Raw genomic sequence first — 22,800 nt, forward strand, 5'->3', positions numbered from 1 at the left:
AAAAGCCTTGATCATTCAATAACAATTGTACCAGTGAGTTTATTTTCACCTATGCCAATGAGAATATGGTAAAGCAGAGAATAGTGGTTAAAGTACTTTGCACCTTTTAGAGACAACGTAAGTAATTAAGAAGACTAAAAGAGCTTATACATGAAGTGATTCAGTTTTTCCTAATTTTTTTTTTTTTGCAGTGGGGAAAGAAGAGATATGGAATGATATGATATTAAGTGAGATAGAAACTGCTCCACTAGATACCCTAGCAAGAGCTGTGGCTAAGGGGATCCAGGAAAAAGTGACCTCCCAGCTAGCTACCTCAGAGTCTATATCTAGTTTGTCAATGAGGCTCATTGCACATGCAACCAAAGGGGTGACCAGGTCAGCTGGTTCAGGCATTGCTATTTGACGACATGCTTGGATGCACGTGTGACTTTGTGGAGCCATTCAGATCTTCCTTCGTCAATGCTCCCTTTGACGGATCATCTTTGTTCGGCCCCAAGGTTAAGGAAACTCTATCCAGGTGTGAGAAATACGGAAAGACTCTGTCTGCTGTTGCCATGTGTTTTTTTCTGCTCCTCAATGAGCCTATTCCAGGAATCAGAGGAGCAGGAAGATGTGGTTCAAGAAGTCCCAGAAGCCTTTGGAGGACACACGTGTTACAGACTCCCCTCAGGGCACGGGAAGAGTTCCAACGGAAGACGCAGTCATAGAGGCCAGGGGTGCCTCCCAGAACCAGAGTTCCAGGGAGTCCTTCTCTGGCCAGCCCATTCAGTGCTCCTGAAAGGAGGCTTGATTGCTTACCTCTGGAAACAGTTGGGGGAAGATTTTCTTTGCCCCCAACAGCCTGTTGACATATAACCACAGACACCTGGGTGCTAAGAATAATTTCCAGAGGTTACCTTATCCCCTTCTCTCTTTACCCAAGAACTCGATCAAGGCTCCCTGACACTCCATCCAGTCAGAGGGATCAAGCAGCCTTAAAGGCAAAAAAAGCTGCTAGACAAAAGAGTCATCTAAGAAGTCCCAGTAGACCAAAGAGAATTCGGATTTTACTCAAGATTCTTTTTAGTACCAAAAAAGACGGGGAACTGGAGACTAATTCTGGATCTCAGCATTCTAAACAAATTTGTTCAACAGTCCAAATTCTGGATGGTCATGATTCAGTCAATAATTCCTTTTCTGGAAGAAAATGATTGGCTATGCTCTACAGACCTTCAAAAAGCGTATTACCACATACAAATGGAGAAACATTCAAGAAGGTTTCTCCACTTCTGGCTGGGAGCCAGTAACTATCAGTTCAGGGTGCTGCCCTTTGGTCTCACCACAGCCCCCAGATATATGGCAGCAGTTGCAGCTTACTTGGGACTGTACGAATTTCAGGTGTTTCCATATCTAGAAGACTGGCTCATCACTGCTTCCACCAGACATCTATTGCTACAAGCGATAGAAATCACCCTGCAGTTGTTCATGAATTCGGGCATCATAATCAATCAAACAAAGTCCCAACTGACTCCTTCCAAGGATTTGGAATTTATCGGAGCTTGTCTAAACACAGTCTCTTGCATAGCCTCCCTACCTGCTCACAGGTTGTACAGAATAAAATCTCAGGTTCATTCTCTCCTGACCAAGCTTGATTGGTACTTCAAGCATTAGGGTCCATGGCAGCAGCAATAACTCTGGTCCCTTTAGCAAGATATCACATGAGATTACTACAATGGCTACTAATGAATCAGTGGTCCAAACTAACTCACCCAATGAACCATCTCATAATTCTCACCTGTTACTGCAAAAAGGACCTGTCCTCGTGGATGGAATCTGAGCAAATTCTTCTGGGCCACCCCTTTGTCCCTGCTCAACCCAAAGCCATAGTGACCATGGATGCTTCCCAGATCGGGTGGGGGGGGCATTATCTGGGAAAGACAGTTCAAGGCACTTGGTCCACGTTAGAGGCCAATCTGCATATCAACTTCCTGGAGTTGATGGTGGTTCTTCTAGCATTGCAAGTATTTCACTCTGTCCTACCCTCAAGGAACAATTGCAATTCAGTCAAACAACATGTCTGTAGTCTGGTACACCAACAAGCAAGGGAGAACCAGATCCTATCCCCTCTGTCGAGAAGCCCTCAGAGTGTGGCAATGGTCCATTGCCTCCAACTGCTTTCTGATAGCAACGCAAATCCCAGGGAGTTCAAACATGATAGCGGACAAACTGAGAAGGTGCACTCTATTGCCTCATGAGTAGTTTGTCAATCCCATAATAGGGAAGAAGATCTTTCGTCACTGGTGCCGAACTTGCTGCAACCTTTTCAATTCACCCCAAAACAAGTGCAGAAGCCATTTTGCTCTGATCCCCCCCCCCCCAGGGAGAGTGCTCAAGAGGCACTCTTCCCCTTGATTGGTCTCTGGGTCTTCACTATGCCCTTCCTCCTTTTCCTCTGATTCCACTGTTTCTCAACAAAGCAGCCAGGTTGAGAAGCAAAGTCATTCTCATTGCAAAAAAAATAATGAACCCCCAAGGAATAAACAGTGCCTACAAACCAATACAATGTAAAAACCAAAACTAATAGGCACTGAAACACAGTCAGAGGCATAAAAACAATAGTTTTAATATAATAGGTAAGCGCTTTCACACAGAATATTGTGTTTCATCAGACCAAGTATTGCAAACTATTTACATCATAAATAACAAGTCACTCCAACAATTAATTCAAAGCAACCAATAAGAAAACAGTTACAATAAAATATTAAAACCATTTAAAGAGTGCTCTAGCTTTTAAAACAGGTTTGATGGAAATCTTCCCATTTATACCAGGGTACTTATCTGCCTGCAGGGTTGTAATCCAGAATAACTCACGACTCTCAGTGAAGTTCTTATAATCACCCCCCCACCCAATTTTTCAGGGTTATTGTTTCAACAACCCTGAAACAAAAATTTGTTCCTCACTACATTGCGAGAAATGCCTAGCCAAAGCATTACGTGTATCTTGGTTATTAATACTATAGAGCTGTTCCCTCATATGTTCCATCAAGGATCTATTAGTTTTCCCAACATAAAAACAATGACAAGCTCTAAAGCTTGCCAGATTCAATTTCTGCTATGACAGTTTGCATTAACTATAAACTTATATTCAAAGTTGGTAACAGGATGAATAACATGTTTATATGGATCTATATAAGTACAAAAATTACAACTAGAGCAACTTTGGATCCCCCTCTTTATATGTCCATCTACGCCCTCTACTGGTGAATGATTTTTATAGCACAGTTGTCTTTTTAAAGATTTTTTATTTTTAAAAGTAAAATTCGGCTTCTCACCTACTATTGTCTTAATTTTCTCATCTAGGTGTAGAATGGACCAATTATTTCTAATAATGTGTAAAATTGTATTGATGTTACTAGTATAAAAAAGAGGCATGGATATTTTTCTACTAGTAGAAATAACTGAATTATCACTCACTATCTCAGATGTAGCAGAGTAAAAGGGACGAGCTTTATGTCTCCTTTGATTCAGGCTTTCTTGTTATGAGCCTTCAACTTCTTTTCTCATGTAACCCCTATCATAAAACTCATGTCTCAATATATCCATGTCCCTTTGAAAAATATCATCATTGTTATTAAGCCTTGATATTCTCATTCCCTGACCCTTAACTACATTTTTAAAAATATATCCGGGGTGCATACCATTACGTTGTAGTAATGTATCTTTTCTAAAAGTTTTTCTATATAATGTAGTCGTAAGCCCTTGTTGCATATCACGGTGTAAAGTCACATCCAAAAAATCCATAATCTCATAGAAGGATTTCCAACTGAAGGTCAAAAAAGATGTAGTATATTGTAAATAATTAACAAAATCAAAGAAATATGCCTCTGTACCTTTCCAAATCACAAACAAATCATCAACAAATCTCCTATAAAATTTAATCTTCTTCTTTCGGCTGCTCCCGTTAGGGGTAGCCACAGCAGATCAACTGTTTCCATTTCTTCCTGTCCTCTGCATCTTGCTCTGTCACACCAACCACCTGCATGTCCTCTCTCACCACATCCATAAACCTTATCTTAGGCCTTCCTCTTTTCCTGTTACCTGGCAGCTTCATCTTTTTCTCAATATACTCTGCATCCCTCTTCAACACATGTCCAGACCAATGTAATCTTGCCTTGTTGTTGAAAGCAAGGTGAGATAAGTCCAATGCCAATAAGGAGCAAAAACAGGCTCCAAACAAACTTGTAGTTACCAACCAAGTACAGAAAGCCACCACACGAACTGTGTAACGAAAACTGCTTTATTGACCTAGGTTTCGTCCTTTCGAACTTCTTCAGAATCTTGTAATCTTGCCTCTCTGGCTTTGTCTCCAAACCTTCCAACCTGGGCTGACCCTCTAATATACTTATTCCTAATCCTGTCCATCATCGTCACACCCAGTGCAAATCTTAACATCTTCAACTCTGCCACGTCAAACTCTGCCTTTTTGTCAGTGCCACTGTCTCCAACCCATATAACATAGCTGGTCTCACTACCCTCTTGTAGACCTTCCCTTTCACTCTTACAGGTACTTGTCTGTCACAAATCACTCCTGACACTCTTCTCCACCCACACCATCCTGCCTGTACTCTCTTCTTCACCTCTCTTCCACACTCGCCATTACTCTGAACTGTTGATCCCAAGTATTTAAAGTCATCCACCTTCGCCACCTTTACTCCCTGCATCCTCACCATTCCTCTATCCTCCCTCTCATTCACACACATATATTCTGTTGTAGTCCTGCTGACCTTCATTCCTCTTCTCTCTAGAGCATATTTACACCTCTCCAGGGTCTCCTCCACCTGTTCCCTACTCTCACTACAGTTCACAATGTCATCTGCAAACATCATAGTCCACGGGGACTCCTGTCTGATCTCATCTGTCAACCTGTCCATCAATATTGCAAATAAGAATGGGCTCAGAGCTGATCCTTGATGTAATCCCACCTCCACCTTAAACGCATCCGTCACTCCCACCACAGACCTCACCAATGTCACACTACCCTCGTACATATCCTGTACCACTCTTACATACTTCACTGACACTCCTGACTTCCTCATACAATACCACAGCTCCTCTCTAGGCACCCTGTCATATGCTTTCTCTAAATCCACAAAGACACAATGCAACTCCTTCTGACCTTCGCTGTACTTCTCCATCAACACTCTCAGAGCAAACATCGCATCTGTGGTGCTCTTTCCTGGCATGAAACCATACTGCTGATCACTAATCATCACCTCCCTTTTTAACCTAGCTTCCACTACTCTTTCCTATAACTTCATGCTGTGACTGATCAATTTAATCCCTCTGTAGTTACTATAGCTCTACACATCACCCTTATTCTTAAAAATCTAATATAGGGTGTAAAATCAGATCTAAACACATATGAGTTTTCCCATTGGGCCATAACTATGTTGGTGTAGCTATTGGCATAACATGTGCTCATAGCTACACCAACCTTTTGCAGGAACAACTGATCCTCAAAAATAAAAGCATTATTCTCTAAGGCAATTTCTAGGAACATGCAAATCAAGTCAATAGTAGTGACATTATAATCACTATACATCCTGAGAAATTATTTTACCATGTTAGTACCCTGATCATGGGAAATACTGATAAATAGTGAAACAATATCCATGCTCACCAAAAGATAACTGCCATTAAATATCATCCCACTAGCACATTCATATAAATCTTCAAGAAAATGTTGAGTGTCTTTTAATACTTGCTTCTGTTTTTGTAATACAGGTTTTATTTTTTTCTCAACAAAAACTGAGAATGACTCTGTGAGCCAGCCACTACCTGACACAATCGGTTGAAACGGTGGATGCAACAAAATTTTATGGATCTTTGGTAACTCCTAGAAGGAAGGGATACTCTACCAACACATATTTAAAAAGCTCACCTGTAATCAACTGGCTGCAATAGCAGTCATATATAGCTGCATATATTCTATCTTGCAGGTTAGCAATATATTCTAAGTCAATCTTAACATACACCCTTTCATCTCATAATAATTCAGAGATACCTTCAAAATATTGCTTATAGTCCATAACAACTATTGCCCCCGCCATTTTGTCCACAGATTTAATGACAATATCTTTGTCCTTCTGTAGCTGTAAAAGTGTAAATATATATATATGTTGCCACCTCATCAGGGGTAACCACCCGGTGGTCGGAACATTGATTCTAGATGAGTTGGTCACTGACAATGTGACACCCTAAACCCATGTACAGAATGGGAAAAAGGGAGTTAATATACATATATGTAGGTATATGATTGTTTCATAAAATATTGACTGATCAAATAGTGAACACTGTAGAGTGAAACTGGACTAACTAAAATGCATTTTTGGAGGTGCAAGCCCCCATGCACCCCACACAACCCCTGCTAATCATATACCAATATATAGCAATCCCAAGATCAGATAACAGCAGAGTAAGGGTAATGCAATCTCATACAATAAGCTGATAGCAAAACTAACATTAAAAAGAACATTCACTCATATTAGTGCTTGCTTTTTTACATCAGTAAAATGCATTCACACATATGATTGTTCACTCTTGTAAATTATAACCATACATTTATATATATAGATATGTGTGTGTGTATGTGTGTGTGTGTGTGTGTGTGTGTGTGTGTGTGTGTGTGTGTGTGTGTGTGTGTGTGTGTTACAGACTAGTGATCAACAATTAAATTATACACACATGTACACACATGCACACACACACACACATATATATATATATATATATATATATATATATATACATATATACATATATATATATATATATATATATATATATATATATATATATACATAATGCACACAATATACATACACACAGATATACATAGATATAGAAATAGTTATAGATGTCCATATGATCTATATTGTGTCATCAAGGTATACTTACATTAAGATTCAATACATTACTCACAAACACACTGCCTTTCATTGGCTTTTGTGTAAAACTATATAGACTACATGAGGGCTGTTCCCCAACAGTCCCACATACATATATATGTATACTAAAACTAAGATTACACAGCAGAGAGAATAAGTAAAAACTACCTAAACCCACCATACTGCAATATAACAGTATACCTCAATCCCACCCATTAAGGCAGCAGTTGTTTTTGCACGGGGTGGGAGGGGGGTAATCTTTCAATGCCTCTCATTTCTAAATACAACTATAAGAGCAGGTAACAGTGAGAATACCTGAACAATGTCATTTTTGCAATAACAATGCCCAGTGTAAGGAGAATCATCCAATGAAAAGACTCTCTCTTGCTGTGGCTGTGTGTGTGTATTTTATATATATCTGTGTGTGTGTGTTTATATATATATATATATATATATATATATATATATATATATATATATATATATATATATATATATATATATATATATATATATATATATATATATATGTATATATATATATATATATATATATATATATATATTTATATATGGGAGCAACACCTTTTATTGAGAAATCAGCCCATCGAAAGCTGACAGACCAAATGCAGCTGATTGAATATCAACTGACTGAAGTGTACCTACCGGCTTTGCCAGTGTGGGATTATGCTATAATGGGACATGGGGAATATGCCCTTTCCCCAGTAAAGTACGATCTTGGTGTTGGTATTTATAATTATCAGGTGGTGTCAGGACATGTTCCCCACATGGAGAGGTACAGGGGGGCTTGCCTGCCTGAAAAAAGTTGTGTTTTTCTAAACTTTGCAGATCGATGTTTACTTCTTTGATGAGTAGGAGTCAATCATTGTAGAATCAAGTAGTTTTGATTTTGATGGAAGGTTATGCTTCCATATATATCTGCGTGTGTGTGTGTATATATGTACATATATATAGATAGATAGATATATACATTCATAAATATATATATATATATATATATATATATATATATATACATATATATAAATATATGGGTTCCCTTCAGAATTGCAAATGTCCGAAACATCGAATTTCATATGGTCGAGACCATATGATCGAAGTTTCGTAATCGCAACTTTCTGAATGGAGATCTGCATACAGCATGGAATGGGAGATTTCCTTCTCCTCGCTGTAGTACGATCTCGGAGTTGGTATATTTAAGTAGAGCGGTGTGGGGGGTGCAGGGGGGCTTGCCCCCCTGCATAAATATTGAGAAAGTTTTTATTTTTATTTTTTATTTTAGGATTTATTTTACAATGTCGAGATTCTGAAACTTCGATCATATGGTTTCGACCATGTGAAATTCGATGTTTCGGAAATTTAACATTGTAAAGAGAATCCATATATAGGGTTCCTGTTATGTGATCGTAGACACATTCTGTGGAATGCATCTTGATCGAATGTAAAAGAACAAAAAGGCAAAGTAGCAAAGCGGCTTTTAAGTGAATTCTTTCCCTGGGAAAGAATTCACTTGGCTGCTTCCATTACTTTACCATTTTTGGCACTGCAGTGTGATCTTGGAGTTGGTATATTTAAGTAGGGGGGGGGTGTGGGGGGCACAGCCCCCCCCACTTTATGTAATGTTTTAAAGTTTTTTTTTTAATTTTTTTTGGAGCAGCGATTTTTTTTCCCTTGGAAAAAAAAATCGCTGTTCTGAGGTTTTGACATTCTAAGCTTTTGCTTACATGGGGTTGATTAATCATTGTTCGCTTTTTTAAGCGTTCGATGATGTAATATAGACCATATATATATATATATATATATATATATATATATATATATATATATATATATATATAAATTGATCTACCATACAGAAGAACAGCTCATAAAACTTGACTAAAAAGGTCAATCTTAAAAGATCAACAGCACAATTTGCATGTTTAAAGACATAATCTTTATCCAGCATGCAAAGGATCATGGAGCATGAAGCATCAAGGAGCATGCAATGTTAAAATCAATTTTTTTTGCAGGAGAGATAAGATCCCTGCTCTTTCCCAAGATTCCCTGTTATTTAGATATATTCCAACTCTGAGATCACAAAATATCGAAGAACATAATCTCTTCCTCACTGTACAAGCAAACTCACACTGATATGACAATGAGCTTGTTTTGTTGGTCGTATGTTGTCAGCAAACTGTCTGTTACCCTAATACCTTATTAGTAAACTGACATCAATCCATATATACGCGCGCTCGCATGTGTGTGTCTGTGTGTTGTGAATGAATGCATATACTGATACCTTGTGTAAGGAAAACCCTTTTAAAGTGTGTAAAAGGACTAGTGATAGAAAAATTCTCATTCACATTAAAAAACACAATGGAAAAATGATACTTTAAGCAGGGCAAGAGTGAATGTTACCAATGTTGTCGCTAAAGATAGGGACTAGGGTGTTTCAATTACTTCTTACAACTCTTAGTTAAAAGATAAACTCTTACAAGTAAGATGTAAGTTAACGACTTTGAGGAAATTCTATATAAACTGATAGTGCCTAAACCATACTGAAACTAGTAATTAAGCTAGACCCACAGTCACATGTTATATGGTGTTCTGGGGATGGGCAAAACTAATACAAGAGTACTAGACAGATTTTACTGGCCAAGCCATTCTGTGCTTCTTATCCAAATTGCAAGAAGCTGCATGCCATCTGGAGTCTTTTAATTTCAGTGCCTATTACACAAATGCCATTTCAGCATATTGCTATGAGCATTCTGGGGTCACTGCTAAAATCTAGCAATGGATATCAGTACATACTAGTAACAATGGACTTTGCTTCCAGAAGCAGTACCATTACACAAAACTAATGCTAGACAACTGGTACCATAACACAAAACTAACAATAGACAGCTGGTACCATTACTGTCCAGAGTGGGTTTCCCTAAAAGGGGCTTTACTAACCAAGACACTCCTTTCATGTTAAGGGTACTGCATACTTCAACTTCAATTTTATTTAAGCATCTTATTAACAAAATACTGAAGTCAAAGGTAGCATTAAAACATATAAATTATAACCAATGGCAGACTACATAAAATAACTGAAAACTGACTTGAATAGGAAGAAGAAAAAAAAGCAGTCATCCTATATCATCTGAGCTCTTCATGCCTGATATTAAAAAGATACATTTTGAGTGATCTTGTATACCAACTAATAAGGAGCACTCCGGAAGCCACTGAGGTAGAACACTGTACAGGTGGGGTGTCTGTTATGGAAAGAAATGAACACCGGAAACCTCTAGATACACTCATTGAACCAGCAGAACACCTGAGTGTCCAGGTGTAGACACCTAGTGGAGATTGACAGTACCACTAACTGGGCCTATATTATGTTGCCAAAATGGCAAAACATTGAGCGCCATTTCAGTGACACATAAACAGCAAAGTACAACTTCCACGAACGGCCAGATCACAGATTTTTTTCCTAGGGAAAAAAATCACTTGGCCGTTGCCGTGTAATTGCCCTTTTCCCCTATGTAGTGCAGTCTCGGAGTTGGTATATATAGGTAGGGTTGTGTGGGGGGCACAGCCCCACACATTGGGGGTGTGGGGGCAAAGTCCCCCACTTTGTAATGTTTGAGATGGTGTTTCATGTGTGGTTGACCTAGGGAAAAAAATCAGTGTTCTAGCCATTCGCGGAAGTTGTTGTTCGCTGTTTATGTGTAGCTGAAATGGCATTCGATGTTTTGCCATTTCAGTGACATAATATAGACTCCCACTAACTCAAGTGTAGACCCCTAGCTGAGATAGACAGTACCACTAGCTCTTTCAGATAAGAAGGGCCCGAACTGTGTATCGTCAAGTACTCTAACACCAACATCTTACAAATAATTCTGAACTGAATCAACAGCCAGTGTAGGTCACACAGAACAGAAGTGTTGGTAAAAAGCCATGCCAGTGAGGAACATGGCAGCAGAGTTCTGCATTAAATGTCAATGGTCCAGTTCTGTGTTAGGGATACTTTAACTGTTCAAACAACATTCCATTGTCAACAGTAACAAATGCTGCCAAGAGATCCGGAAACACCAAGCTGAATGTGTCAGGTAAAGAACATTGCAACAATCCAGCCAGGAAGAGACTAAGGCATGAACTACTACTGAGAGATCAGCTTGAAATAAAAAGTCTTTTGTCTTTGATTGCTTTCTTAAATGGAAACATGAAGATTTTACAACAAGTGACACCTGATTCCAAAGTGTCAACCTATCATCTAGGATAATAGCTATTTTATGTACTTTTCCAACAAAGTTAAGCTTTTTTCCATCATTAAAAATGTAACTAAGAAGTGAAGGGGCACTGGAATCCCTTAAGATAGCAAGAAATGCCATAGCTTTAGTTTTGGAGATTTTCATTTTCAGTGAAAACCAAGACTGAACAAATAGCTTTGAGATGGCCAGATAAGGAATGCACAATCACCATTTCATCCTGTGGTAAGGAGTGGTAAATTTCAGTGTCATCCATATAGCTATGGCATGCTATTGCCTTCCTTAATGAGATCACCCAGGATCATAGAATCATAGGAGGTTACTAGGCTATTGCCCTAAGGCCTCTACAAGCTTAGCCATATTATACCCTTGTTGCCTTATGGACCAAGAAATATAGTCGATGTTTGGCGTGAATCTAAGATCAGCACCAGCTGCCCATACGAGACATAGGTGAAATCCCTGGTGTAAGTTTACGTTTCCTATCCAGTTGTCCAGGTTACACTTAAATAGGGTCATTGGGGAGCTCTGTTTTACATGAATTGGGAGCTTGTTCCAGAGGAGTGGCAACCAGCATGTTCTGTTAATAACGTAGGCTAGGTTAAGATCCCTAGAGTGAGTGAATCATGACCCACTAGATTTGTGGATGTGCAGCAGCTTCATCAAGGTAGGGTCTGAGACTGCTGTGTAGGCCAGGTACATTGACTTTAAGCAGTATATACAATACTGAGTAAAGTGATAGGGCCTTCAGTCTGTCCGTGTAGGTCATGTGTTGTAGGCCCTGAATTTTCTTTTTCTTTCTTTTTTTTTTTAAACACCTTTACTGAATTATCACTTGTGACATATGCAAATTTAGATTTATAGAAAAGTAATCAAATTGTATTAACAAATTAAACCTCTGAGGTCTCTCTAGCTGCTGCAGATGTCTGGTGAAATACATACAGAAGGGAGCAGTGTACTCTTTTATTGGTCTGATGAGAGCTGAGTACAGGAGAGTTATAACCTCCTTAGCTTTCGATGCTATACCCTTGCTTATGAGGTATGCAACACAGAAGGCCTTCCTTACTACTATGAACACCTGATGATCAAAATTAAGGCTGCTATCAACTTGCGTTCCTAAGGATCTCCTATTGAGTTTGAACTTAAAGGGATATTATTAATGTTGTAATTAGCAAGGATTTCTCCTTTGCTGAAGGGGGGGGGGGGTGATAATGCATTTTTGTGCATTAAGTTTAAGTTCGTGGCTTTGACACCAACCATTTGTCTGTGTAAGCCCATTTTGTAGTATGTTGACATCTTTGGGAGATTTGATGATTGCACCCACTTTGCAGTTATCAGCAAACTTAGTAAGCCATTGGCCATCTATTTTCACCTGTACCTCTGAAAAATAGAAGCCAAACAGTAGGGGGCCTAGCACAGATTCCTGTGGAATGCCACTAGTAACAAGTGTGCTAGTAGAGGTGGCATCACCAATTTTGACTGTATGCATTCTGTTTGTGAGCCAGTTGGCAACCCATGTAGTGACATAAGGGTTAATCCCCAGCTGGGTGAGTTTCTTAATGATACCTGAGTGACGGATTGTGTCAAAGGCCTTGGTTAGGCACCCAGAGCCTTGATGACATTCTCAAAGAAGTCCACCAGGATTAGCAGGCAAGATCTGCCTTTAATGAAGCCAAACTGGGTCAGGTCAAGAGTTTGAAGGTCAACTGTATCCTTATAGGTAAGATCCATGATGATACTTTCCATGGCCTTGCAGGTAAGGCTGGTTGTGTGTCTATAGTTTCTAGGGTCGGTTGAGGGACCCCCTTTGTGCAAGGGGATTACGGTTGCTGTTTTCCATTCATCTGGGACAAAGCCAGTGCTTAGACTGAGCTTAAAGAGCATGCTCAGTGGTTCCACTAACTCCTGTTTTAGACCATATAACAAGCAGCCTAGGATGTTGTCCAGTCCCATACAGGCTGTGTTTTTGGCTTTGGAAAGTATGGCTATGACCTGCTCTCTGTACATACTAGGCAGAGGACTGTTGAGAGGTATGTTATGGGGTATGATTGGTGAGGACAGGGGGTGAAGTTTTCACCAAACCTGTCTGCTAGCAGGTTGGCAATGTCCACAGGTTCAGTATAAGTGGTAACATCCACAGCTAGTTCAGCACAAAGCTGTGCCTTCCCTTTTATATTTTGGATGTAGCTAAAGAATGGTTTTGATTTACCTTAGCTAGGGATGCTAATTTAGCTTCATAATTAGCTTTAGAGGACTTTACAAGATGCCTAATCTGTTTGTTTATGCTTTGGAGGGAGTTCTTCCCTTGCTGGGACCATTCCCTCTTGTTTCTTTCTCTTATTGTATAACCTGTTTATGCTGGATGTCCACCAGGCTGGCTTATTTTTTCATGAGGATCTTGATTTGATCAATTCCAGTACAGCTAAGCCTGTACATTTATATACATGTTTATACAGGACATTTGTGTACACCTCAGTTAGGGGTCATTGCTGTCAGTGTTGGCACGTGGTTTGAAACTACGGATATTATGTCTCAGTAGGCTATAGTTTGCTTTGCAGAAAATTTGTAAACTTTTTGCTAATGAGGGTGGATCAGGAATGATTGTTACTTCGAATGAGACAGGGAGTTCTCCACATATGGGGTGGTGCAGTGATCCCCATGTTAGTGAGGACTATGTCAAGGATGTTAGAGCCCCTTGTGGGGGTGCTGACTATATGCTCCAGAGCATCTGTGTTTACAAAGTCTAGGAACCTTTGGGCAAGTGCTTTTTGTGCTCATATATATTACCCAGTTGATGGAAGGATAGTTAAAGTCACTCATGACCAGGGTGTGTGGCTGTACTGAGTGACTCAAGTAGGTCCAGGTAGGCTGTGTGGTTTTTGTGGTTCATGGTGGGGCCCTATAGCTAACAATAGCATGGAGGGGGGTCTTTCCTACAGTTAGTTGGACTTGGAGTAACTCTAGGGAGTCATACTGTTTAACCAGTCTAGAGGTGTATATATTTTTAATTAAGATGGATACTCCTTCTCCCTTTTTATTTTCACATTCATCGTGTGGTCTGAATGTGTAGAAGGCATTATAGCCTAACATGGATGGTGTATTGTCTAAGACCTTGAACTATGTCTCTGTGACTGTGCAGATATCAGCATCTTCCAGGGTGAGAATTGCTTCAAATGAGTGCAGCTTCTGATTTGGACTGCTAGCATTAAGCAGCATAACCCTGAGTTTGATTATGGAGGATATTTTTACCATGGGAATTTTGTTCTCATGACATTGCCTAAAAAGGCACTATGGGGGAGGCAAGTACCTTTTCCAGCAACCTGAAGCCTAGAAACAACAGATGAAGACCATCTCTGGCAAAACAGAGTGGTCAGTCGACCATATCATCTCAGGCTGTCAGATACTGGATCCCCCAGGATTGATACCAGAAGCTAAGCCAATTGTTGAAGTCAGTCATTTTTTGTTTGTATTGTGGGATCATCCTGGGTGAGGGAAGAATGCTGCTTAGGGCTAGGGACATATTTGCCTGGGACCCATAATCTGAAAGCTCCACCATGCCTTTATTCATGTAGTCCAGTGAGGTACGTCTCTAGTCATTCACTCCATTGTGGACTATGACAGAGTCATAACAGTATTTGTTGTAGAGAGACTTGAATGCATGCGTGATTTGGTGGATCCTGGCACCAGACAGGCAGCCAACCGTGACCATCTCCTTGTCCAGCCTAGTGAAGGGGGCATTTGTTTGTCTCACTGTGGAGTCGCCTATGACCAAGACATTTGGTTTAGATATGTTTTGCCTTAGGGACTTATTGTAGACACTGACACGTGTGTTATTATGTGTTCTGCTGTTAGGACTGTATTGTGTGCAGAAGGTTTGCACTTGGGAGTTTTTTGCTCTTTTGGTATATTTCTAGTGAGTACCTCCCAATACATGGGTTTATGTGTTGTGTGCTTGGTATATGTGGGAGGTGGAGTGCGGGTGCTGACAACCTGCTTGCTATTTGATTTCTTGTTATGTGAGACAGATAGCATTGATTCCAGATTCATAGTATAGATACATCTCTCACATATTGTATTTGCATGTTTTAGGAGTAGTAGGTTGTCTGTATATATGAGGCAATTGCTACATTACTTCAGGATGCCTATGTTAATCAGGCTGGCTGGAGAAATGTTGGGAAACTGACCTCTCATTATGCCAGATGTATTCTGTAATAAGTGGTGGAGGGTGGGCTAGTTGGACTAGGTTCTGTTGTAGAACTAGTAAAATCAGCTAATCTGTGAGAGGTTTATAGTAAAAACCTATGCCGGTGCCTCAAAAAGCACAGTTGGGTTGCTCTCTGGGCACCAGTATACAACTTCATTGCTTGCCGAGAGTAGGGAAGCTTAGGAGGGTTCCCCTAGCAGTTATCTAGGGAAAAATTGACTTTTTTAAGCCTCTGTGTCTCTACACAGCTACAGTGCTAAGCCCATTGCATGGTGCGTAGCTCTGAGCAAATGCTGTGTTTAAATATCAGCTAAGTAAAACAGTTTTCAAACAATCTAACCAATAGGAAAGTCCAAGCCTGAGTCTTGTTCCAGCAATCCCAAATTCAAATGGGTCCTTGACTACACTCTTCTGCCATAAGGGTGCAGGAGGGCCCTCTTAATGTAAGATGGCTGGCTTTAATGCTCAGAAAATGCCAAACTGTCTAGATTCAGCAAGTCTAAATCTAGCCTATGCTATAAATTGTTCAAGTACTGTAAATAGGCAGTGCAGAAAACACAGTCACAAACAACAAAAGCAGTTTAAAGTAGGAGGCAAAACAGTTGCAAACAATTTAAAAGTGCAAAGAAGGTTATAAAAATACTTATTTTTCAGTAGAATTCACAGGATGCCTTGGATTTCATTCAGACTGACTTCAGGTCAATAGTAGGATAAAAACTGTAAACATGAATGGGCTTAAGATTGATCCTTGTGGAACTCCACAGTCCAATGAGGAAGGTGAAGATGTGTACTTTCCTGAAGGAACCCTCTGTAAGCAGGCAAAAAGATATGATGTAAAGCAGTCTAAGATTGTACAGGAGAGACCACAATGGGACCAGTCTGAATAGAATCACCAGTCTCTGGCCATCAGGAAGTCATTAGCTACCTGAACAAGTGCAGTTTCTGTACTGTGGTGAGTGCAAATCGCAAACTGAAAGCGGTCCATTAGTCCATTGTCTGGAAGATGGCTATGAAGCTGTTTAAAAACAACCTCCTCAATCTTCATTCCTCAAAAATGAAAGATTAAAGAAAGGGCAGTAGTTATCAAATACTTTGAGATCTAATGATTTTTTGTGAGTAAGTATAAAAATGAAAAACACTAAATCTTAAAAACGGACCCAATATCTGGAAAATCACTGGTCCTAGAACATCAGAACTAGTCATAATGAACCTTGACGGACATGAATCCAGTCTACAGGTTGATGGTCGCATACCTGAGACTGTAGACATGAACACATCATTATCTGGAATATAAAGCACCATCCATAATATAGAAATAAAACCAGCTGGTATTAAAGGAAAGCCCATGAGGTTCAGGGGTGGTAGGGCAGACCTGATAGCAGCAATCTTGTTAGAGATGAAACAAGCAATAGAGTCACATTCAAAAGCAGTTAAAACTCTACTAGTGGTCTGACAGAATAGGCAGCAGAACCCCTCAACCACACAGAAGAGTGTGGCTGATAAATTAAATGCGGCAAAGATCTTTCTAGATAAACAGTTGAAGACATCAGTCTACCCTCTGTAGACTAATGGTATAGTAGAGAGGTTCAATAACATACTAAGTCCATAGTAGGAAAAGTTATTGAACCAGAGAGGAAGAACTGGACCCAGTTGTTACCTATTTACTGTTTGCTATAGGAGAGAGGCCACAAGCTACATCTGGGTTTATTCCATTTGGTCTTTTGTATGAAGGAATCCTAGAAGTCTGGATGACATCGCTAAGGAATCATGGGAAGAATACACTATCAAAAGTCTTGACAAAACATTGTATTAGTTTACAGGATGGATTAAGTTGTTTATGCTTATAGTAAAGGAGAAAATAAAGTCCAGAAAATATACCAATGTCTTTGTAATACAAATGCCTGAGTTAGAGAGTTTGAACAGTAGGATCATGCATTAATATTATTATTAGAGTTCTCAAAGGGAAGCATATTTCTGGCTAAATGGCAAGGGGCAGTGAACTACAAAGTTAGACAACCACAAAAGAGAAGAAAACAGCAAATCTATCACAATATGATGAGTGTCAATGACAAATTCAGAACCTGAAAAAAAAATCCTGGGGAGCTGACTGTTGCTCACAAAATCTTATAAGACAACACATTGCAAAAACCTGTGATAAAAAACAAATGTACCAAAATAAACTCACTATAAGAAATAGGAGAAAGATTGGTATATGGCACATATTAAATATAGTACAGGAAGAATAGCTTCATAATTGGTAGACATTTTAGCACAGAAGAGGTGCAGAAAAGAGGAACTGTGAAGTAAAAACTGAGGTATGATCAGATAGAGATGCAAGGATGTATTTCTTAAGATAAGGATTACCGAACTCTTTTAACGTCAGTGTTTTCTCCTTGTTTTTTTGTCTTTCAGCAGGATTAAATATCTCCCAGCCTTTGACCTTAACAACCAATACGTCAGATGTGGTTTTGCACTGCCCCTTTTCATTGCCAGCAAATACTGAAGAATTCAAAGCTGTTCTGCATAGGAACTACAGTCAAGGTTCATTTATCTGTGGCAGTACCTTCAACATCACAAGCAAGGTCACTTCACCACATAATGGATCACAGTGCATTGTTACAGCAGATAACACCACGCTGTCATTCTTCCTGTCAAACCTCACACCTAAAGATACAGCTGTCTATGAGTGCATAATAGAAGTGATGTACCCACCTCCATATCAGAAAAAATATGGAAATGGAACACTAATTGATGTCAATGGTAATGAAGGTTAAGCTCTTAGTGATGACGTGTGTTTTAATTTGTATGTATTCTGTATGCAATGCAAATAAGGTATGACTTCACGGTAATATGTTTAATCTGTCTCAGTACAGAACTCAAAAAATATCTTATTTACTGGAAACATTAACAAGTTCCAAATATTAAGATACAAATTTATAAACTAGATACAAAGTACTAATCTACAAACTTAAGAAAAAACAAAACAAAAATAAACGACCTTTCAATGTCCCATCCTTTATTATATAAAATAATTTTATTTCCCCCACCCAAATGTTTCACATATATCACATCACTTTTTTATTTAAAAATCCCTGTACTCTTTCATTTATAAATCTGGGACATAGTATTATAGCCAGACAAGTGACTGAAAAAATCTCCTTTTTCACTTTCAGCAATTTTCCTTGATATTTTGATTTTCATGTCCCATGATATCTTCTCCTATACAACCAATAAAAGAACATTCACTCTCATTCATTTTCTTTTACATTATATTTGTTTTACTGGTAACTTTTTTCCATAAAAAATGACTACAGATGCTAAACTCTGTCCCACTCTTTGAAATCTCTTTTTAATTTCTGATTATATATTTATAGCTAAATCTTTGTTTTTTTCTCCATTTGTTTTTTTATTTCATTTAAATTGAAATAACAGAATGTAATAGTATAAATAAAATCACTTTGTAAAATGAGTATAACAAGACAAACTTCAATAAAAAGAAAACAAAGTATTTACATTATATACAAATTGACTGAGAGTAAATTATAAGCAAAATACACAAACAAAATAAAAGTTTAGCTATCTAATAACATAAATGGATTTATGGTGAAAAAGTTTCAATGAGGGCAAAAAGTTTTAGCTAAGGGCTATCCTTAAGTTATTTATTTATTATTTATTTGACCTTTGTTGACTGGGTTAGTCCAGCTGGGATGAGGCCCTTTTTCAGTGGAGACCCGGGGAGAAAAGCTCCACATAAAACATAAACATAAACATTGATCATAATAACAAGTTGCATAAACATTGTACAAGGCTACAAACCTATAGTTACATATAGTTATTTATAGTTACTATTGCATAGATCATACCTACAATGTTACATAAACCTAGTACAGCACTTCAAACATATTGTTACCACATGTAACCATATGTAACCAGGAGTATCAGCTGACTAGTTAGAATAAAAAGATGTTATGAATCAAAATGATTGCTGAGTACATCTGATACTATACAGAGCAAAAAAATCTATTTGAGATGCAATGTTCTTCCTCATCAGTTCAGCTGAATAGCTACCTAGTGTATAGTAACTAACTGGGCTGTTGAAGTCAACAGAAATCATACAGGTAATAAAGGATAGGTAGAAGTAGTGATAGAAATGTAGGGAAACATAAGTGGATAAAGAGGGAGAATTAGGTATAGGAGAAAGGTGGGAGGCAGGGGACAGAGATGAATATAGTCAACCAGGGGGATGATTACACAGACATAGCCAAGTATTGCTTAGATGTTTTTTTTACAGCATTTGTGAACTGGTGTTTAGGCTTAATGTTTTGAATGTCCAGTGAAAGTTTATTCCATTTCTCAGCTGGGGAATAGCTGTATAGGTTCTTTCCCATTTTGATTTTTGGCTTGTATATGGAAAGGAGGTGCTACTCAGAACTGCAAAGTGTTCTGGTTGGTGAGTAGAGGGAGATGATGTTGGAAATGCTGGGATAGAAGGAGGGCAGGTGCAGTATAGAGTGAATTATCTGCAGCTGAGAGAGGAGAAGGATGTGGGGAAGTTCTAAGCAGTTCAGTTTCCTGAGGGCTGAGCAGTGATGAGAATGGTAGGGTGTTTGGCAGCAAATTTGGCCACCTTGTTGTAAGTGGATTCTAGTTTAGACAGTAGTGTGGTTTGTAAGTTGGTGAGAATTTGAGAGCCATAGAGAAGGGTTGGGAGTAAGTAGGCATGGGATAGGGCTAATTTGGCTTTACTAGATAAATTATTCCTATAGAGGAGGCCGAGTTTTTGGTGAGTTTTCTTAATATTACTGAGAACATGTAGGTCAAATTTCAGCTGGTCATCAATGATGACCCCGAGTAGTTTGGTGTGAGTTTCCACTGTGATTGGTGTGTTATTGTGAGAAGTGATGGAGAAAGGGTTTTAGGTCATTCATATTTTTGAGGATGAAAAGAAGAAGTTTGGTCTCTTTGGATTTAGGATTAGCTGGTTCTTGTTGAGCCAGTTTTTGATAGATAGGAAGGAGTTCTGAGTTGTATGCAGGTCAAAGAGGGTATTGGCTGTGGCGATGAGTGTGGAGTCATCGGCATATTGTACGAGTGAAGAAAGTGGGGAGGCATGAAATAATTGGTGAAAATGTTAAATAGTAGTGGGCCAAGTATTGAGCCTTGTGGAACACCTATATTTATTGGGAGTTCAGGAGAGATAGCAAAGAGCCATTTTACAGATGTGAAACAGTTGCTGAGGTAGCTGGAGAACCAGGAGATAATAGAGGCAGATAGGCTGAGTTCAGAGAGTTTATTTAAGAGGAGAGGGTGAGAGACAGTGTTGAAAGCTTTTGAGAGATCTAGAAAGAGGCAAGAGAAAGATTCTATTATTTTTGATGCTGTTTCTTATAGCTAAATCTTTCCATGAATGTGACTTACAGCATTTCTCAGTCACTGTCTCATGCCATTTACTTATGTCCTTAATAACTCTTTCCCAGACGTATTTCCACTTCCAAATAGTTCATGAATAGATTTTCTTCTTAAGAAGACAGTCCTGTTTTAATATTCCATCTCTGTAGTATAGGATATCAATTATGATGTATGTCCTTTTATCAGTTGTTTGTGCAATGATTCTAAATACTCCTTCTTAATGGGATTATGATGGCATCCCCACAGTGCAACAAGAAAAAACTAATAATTATTTTTCAATTTTTGTACTAAATGGTAAACTGCATAATAATAATTCATCTTCCCTATTAAGACATTTTTGTGGGATATACTTTTTTTCTGAAAATAAAATAAGAAAGCTCACCAAAAACATTTGTCTTTAATTATGATATGGAAATAATGTTTCCCCTTTAAAGGGTTTTCAGCTTGTGATTTGTGGTTAGCAGTAATTTGATTCTTAGGGAGGGGTATGTAAAATGTGTTTTTTAAACTATTAATGGATTCTGATGAAGTCTGAGATGGTGACAGATGAAAGTGCTTAATTCTGTTGACAGTGTTTTTATTTTTGTGTTGTATTAAAGTTTTGCAGTATTCCATCCATACAGCTGTCCCTGTTTCTTTCGGTTTTGGACTATTGTGATTTTATCATTTGTTGTTGGTTCCTGGCTCTAGGTTTATTTATCAGATAAGGAGTTGAAAGCACAAATGCAAATGGTTAAAACTTTCTCAGATGGTATAAGAATGACATTTCATGTTTATAAATGTGCAAAAGCAATGTTTAAGGCAGAAAAGCTGCAGCACTAGGAAATATCAGTATGGTACAAAAATGTCACATAAAGGAACTTGTGCAGGAGAGAGAGTGTATAAATATTTGGTAATTTATGAAGGACTGTCAATAAAATATGAACAAATACGAATAAAACACGGTAAGGAATATTTTAAAAAACTAAAACTAACACTGATAACTGCATTGACATCTAGGAATAAAGTCCAGGCTATAATCCAGTTTGCTCTTTCTGCTTTAATTTACAGTTTTGGGGTGACTGACTGGCTCCCAAAGGTATTGGATCCATTGAACAGGAAAACAAGAAAAATGCTTCATGTGTATAAAATGGTTTACAAAAATCAGTCTGTAGACCAAGATTGTATAGTCTTCATTCTGAGGAAGGTATGGGCCTCCTCAAAATTGATTCATGTAAAGATCTGCAGTCATGGGACTACATGCACATCTGCTGACCAGATCCAAACATGAGGAGAAGACATCTGAGATGACTTCACTACTTAGTTTAGCAGAAGTACATCAGTATCAAGTGGGAATGGAAATTAAGCCAGAATTGGACAAAAATCTGGCAGCAATTGAATGTGCCAAAAAAAAAAAAAAAAAGAATATAAGGGGAAGGATCAAATAAGAAGGAAAGAAATATGGAAAAGGCATAAATATTGTGGCAAGTATAGAGATCTTCTGGAACAACTTCATGTCGATCAAGATTTGATGCAGGCATGGTTAGGCAGAATTAAATTAAAACCAAAAGATTAAAGGTTAATAATGGCAGCCAGGATAGTGGACTGCGCTCAGTGATTACAGTGTCTTATGTACAGAAAGACACAAAGGCATACAACACCAGGATTTGCAGGCAGAAATGAGAGCAATGTGTATACCCAGACAGTTCCAACAGTAGTTGGAGCAGCAGGTCTAATAGAAAATAATTTACAGTCTTATTTAGATATACTACAGATACATATAACATCATATAAATTACAGAAGGAGTCAGTTCTTGCCCCATCGCAGGTGCTATGAAAAGCATTTTTAGCTAACATCAAAGATTGAAACAATACTAATTTCATGAACTTTAATCATACCCTGACTTATGAATGGGGTCCATTCCCATCATGGTATTAGAAAGCTAAAAGACTTGGAGAAATTAAACCCTGATGGGGGTGATTAAAAGAGTTTGGGTGCAAGAATGGAGAAAGACTGGTCAGTACTGTG

At 38.5% G+C, this 22,800-nt stretch overlaps 1 protein-coding gene across 2 annotated transcripts in view; it reads left to right on the top strand.

Moving 5' to 3' along the window:
* The window catches only part of CD28 (CD28 molecule), a 669,313-nt gene that overhangs the window by 593,503 nt on the left and 53,010 nt on the right, over positions 1-22,800 (top strand). The window contains exon 3 of one of the 2 annotated variants that reach the window (XM_044060722.1): positions 17,796-18,143. In XM_044060722.1, coding sequence (XP_043916657.1) covers positions 17,796-18,143 — 348 coding nt within the window. The remainder of the gene's footprint in view (positions 1-17,795; positions 18,144-22,800) is intronic. The other variant, XM_044060723.1, reaches the window with a different exon arrangement.

This window comes from Protopterus annectens, chromosome 2.part0 (assembly GCF_019279795.1).
Source record: "Protopterus annectens isolate FY-2018-M chromosome 2.part0, PAN1.0, whole genome shotgun sequence".
NCBI lineage: Eukaryota > Metazoa > Chordata > Ceratodontiformes > Protopteridae > Protopterus > Protopterus annectens.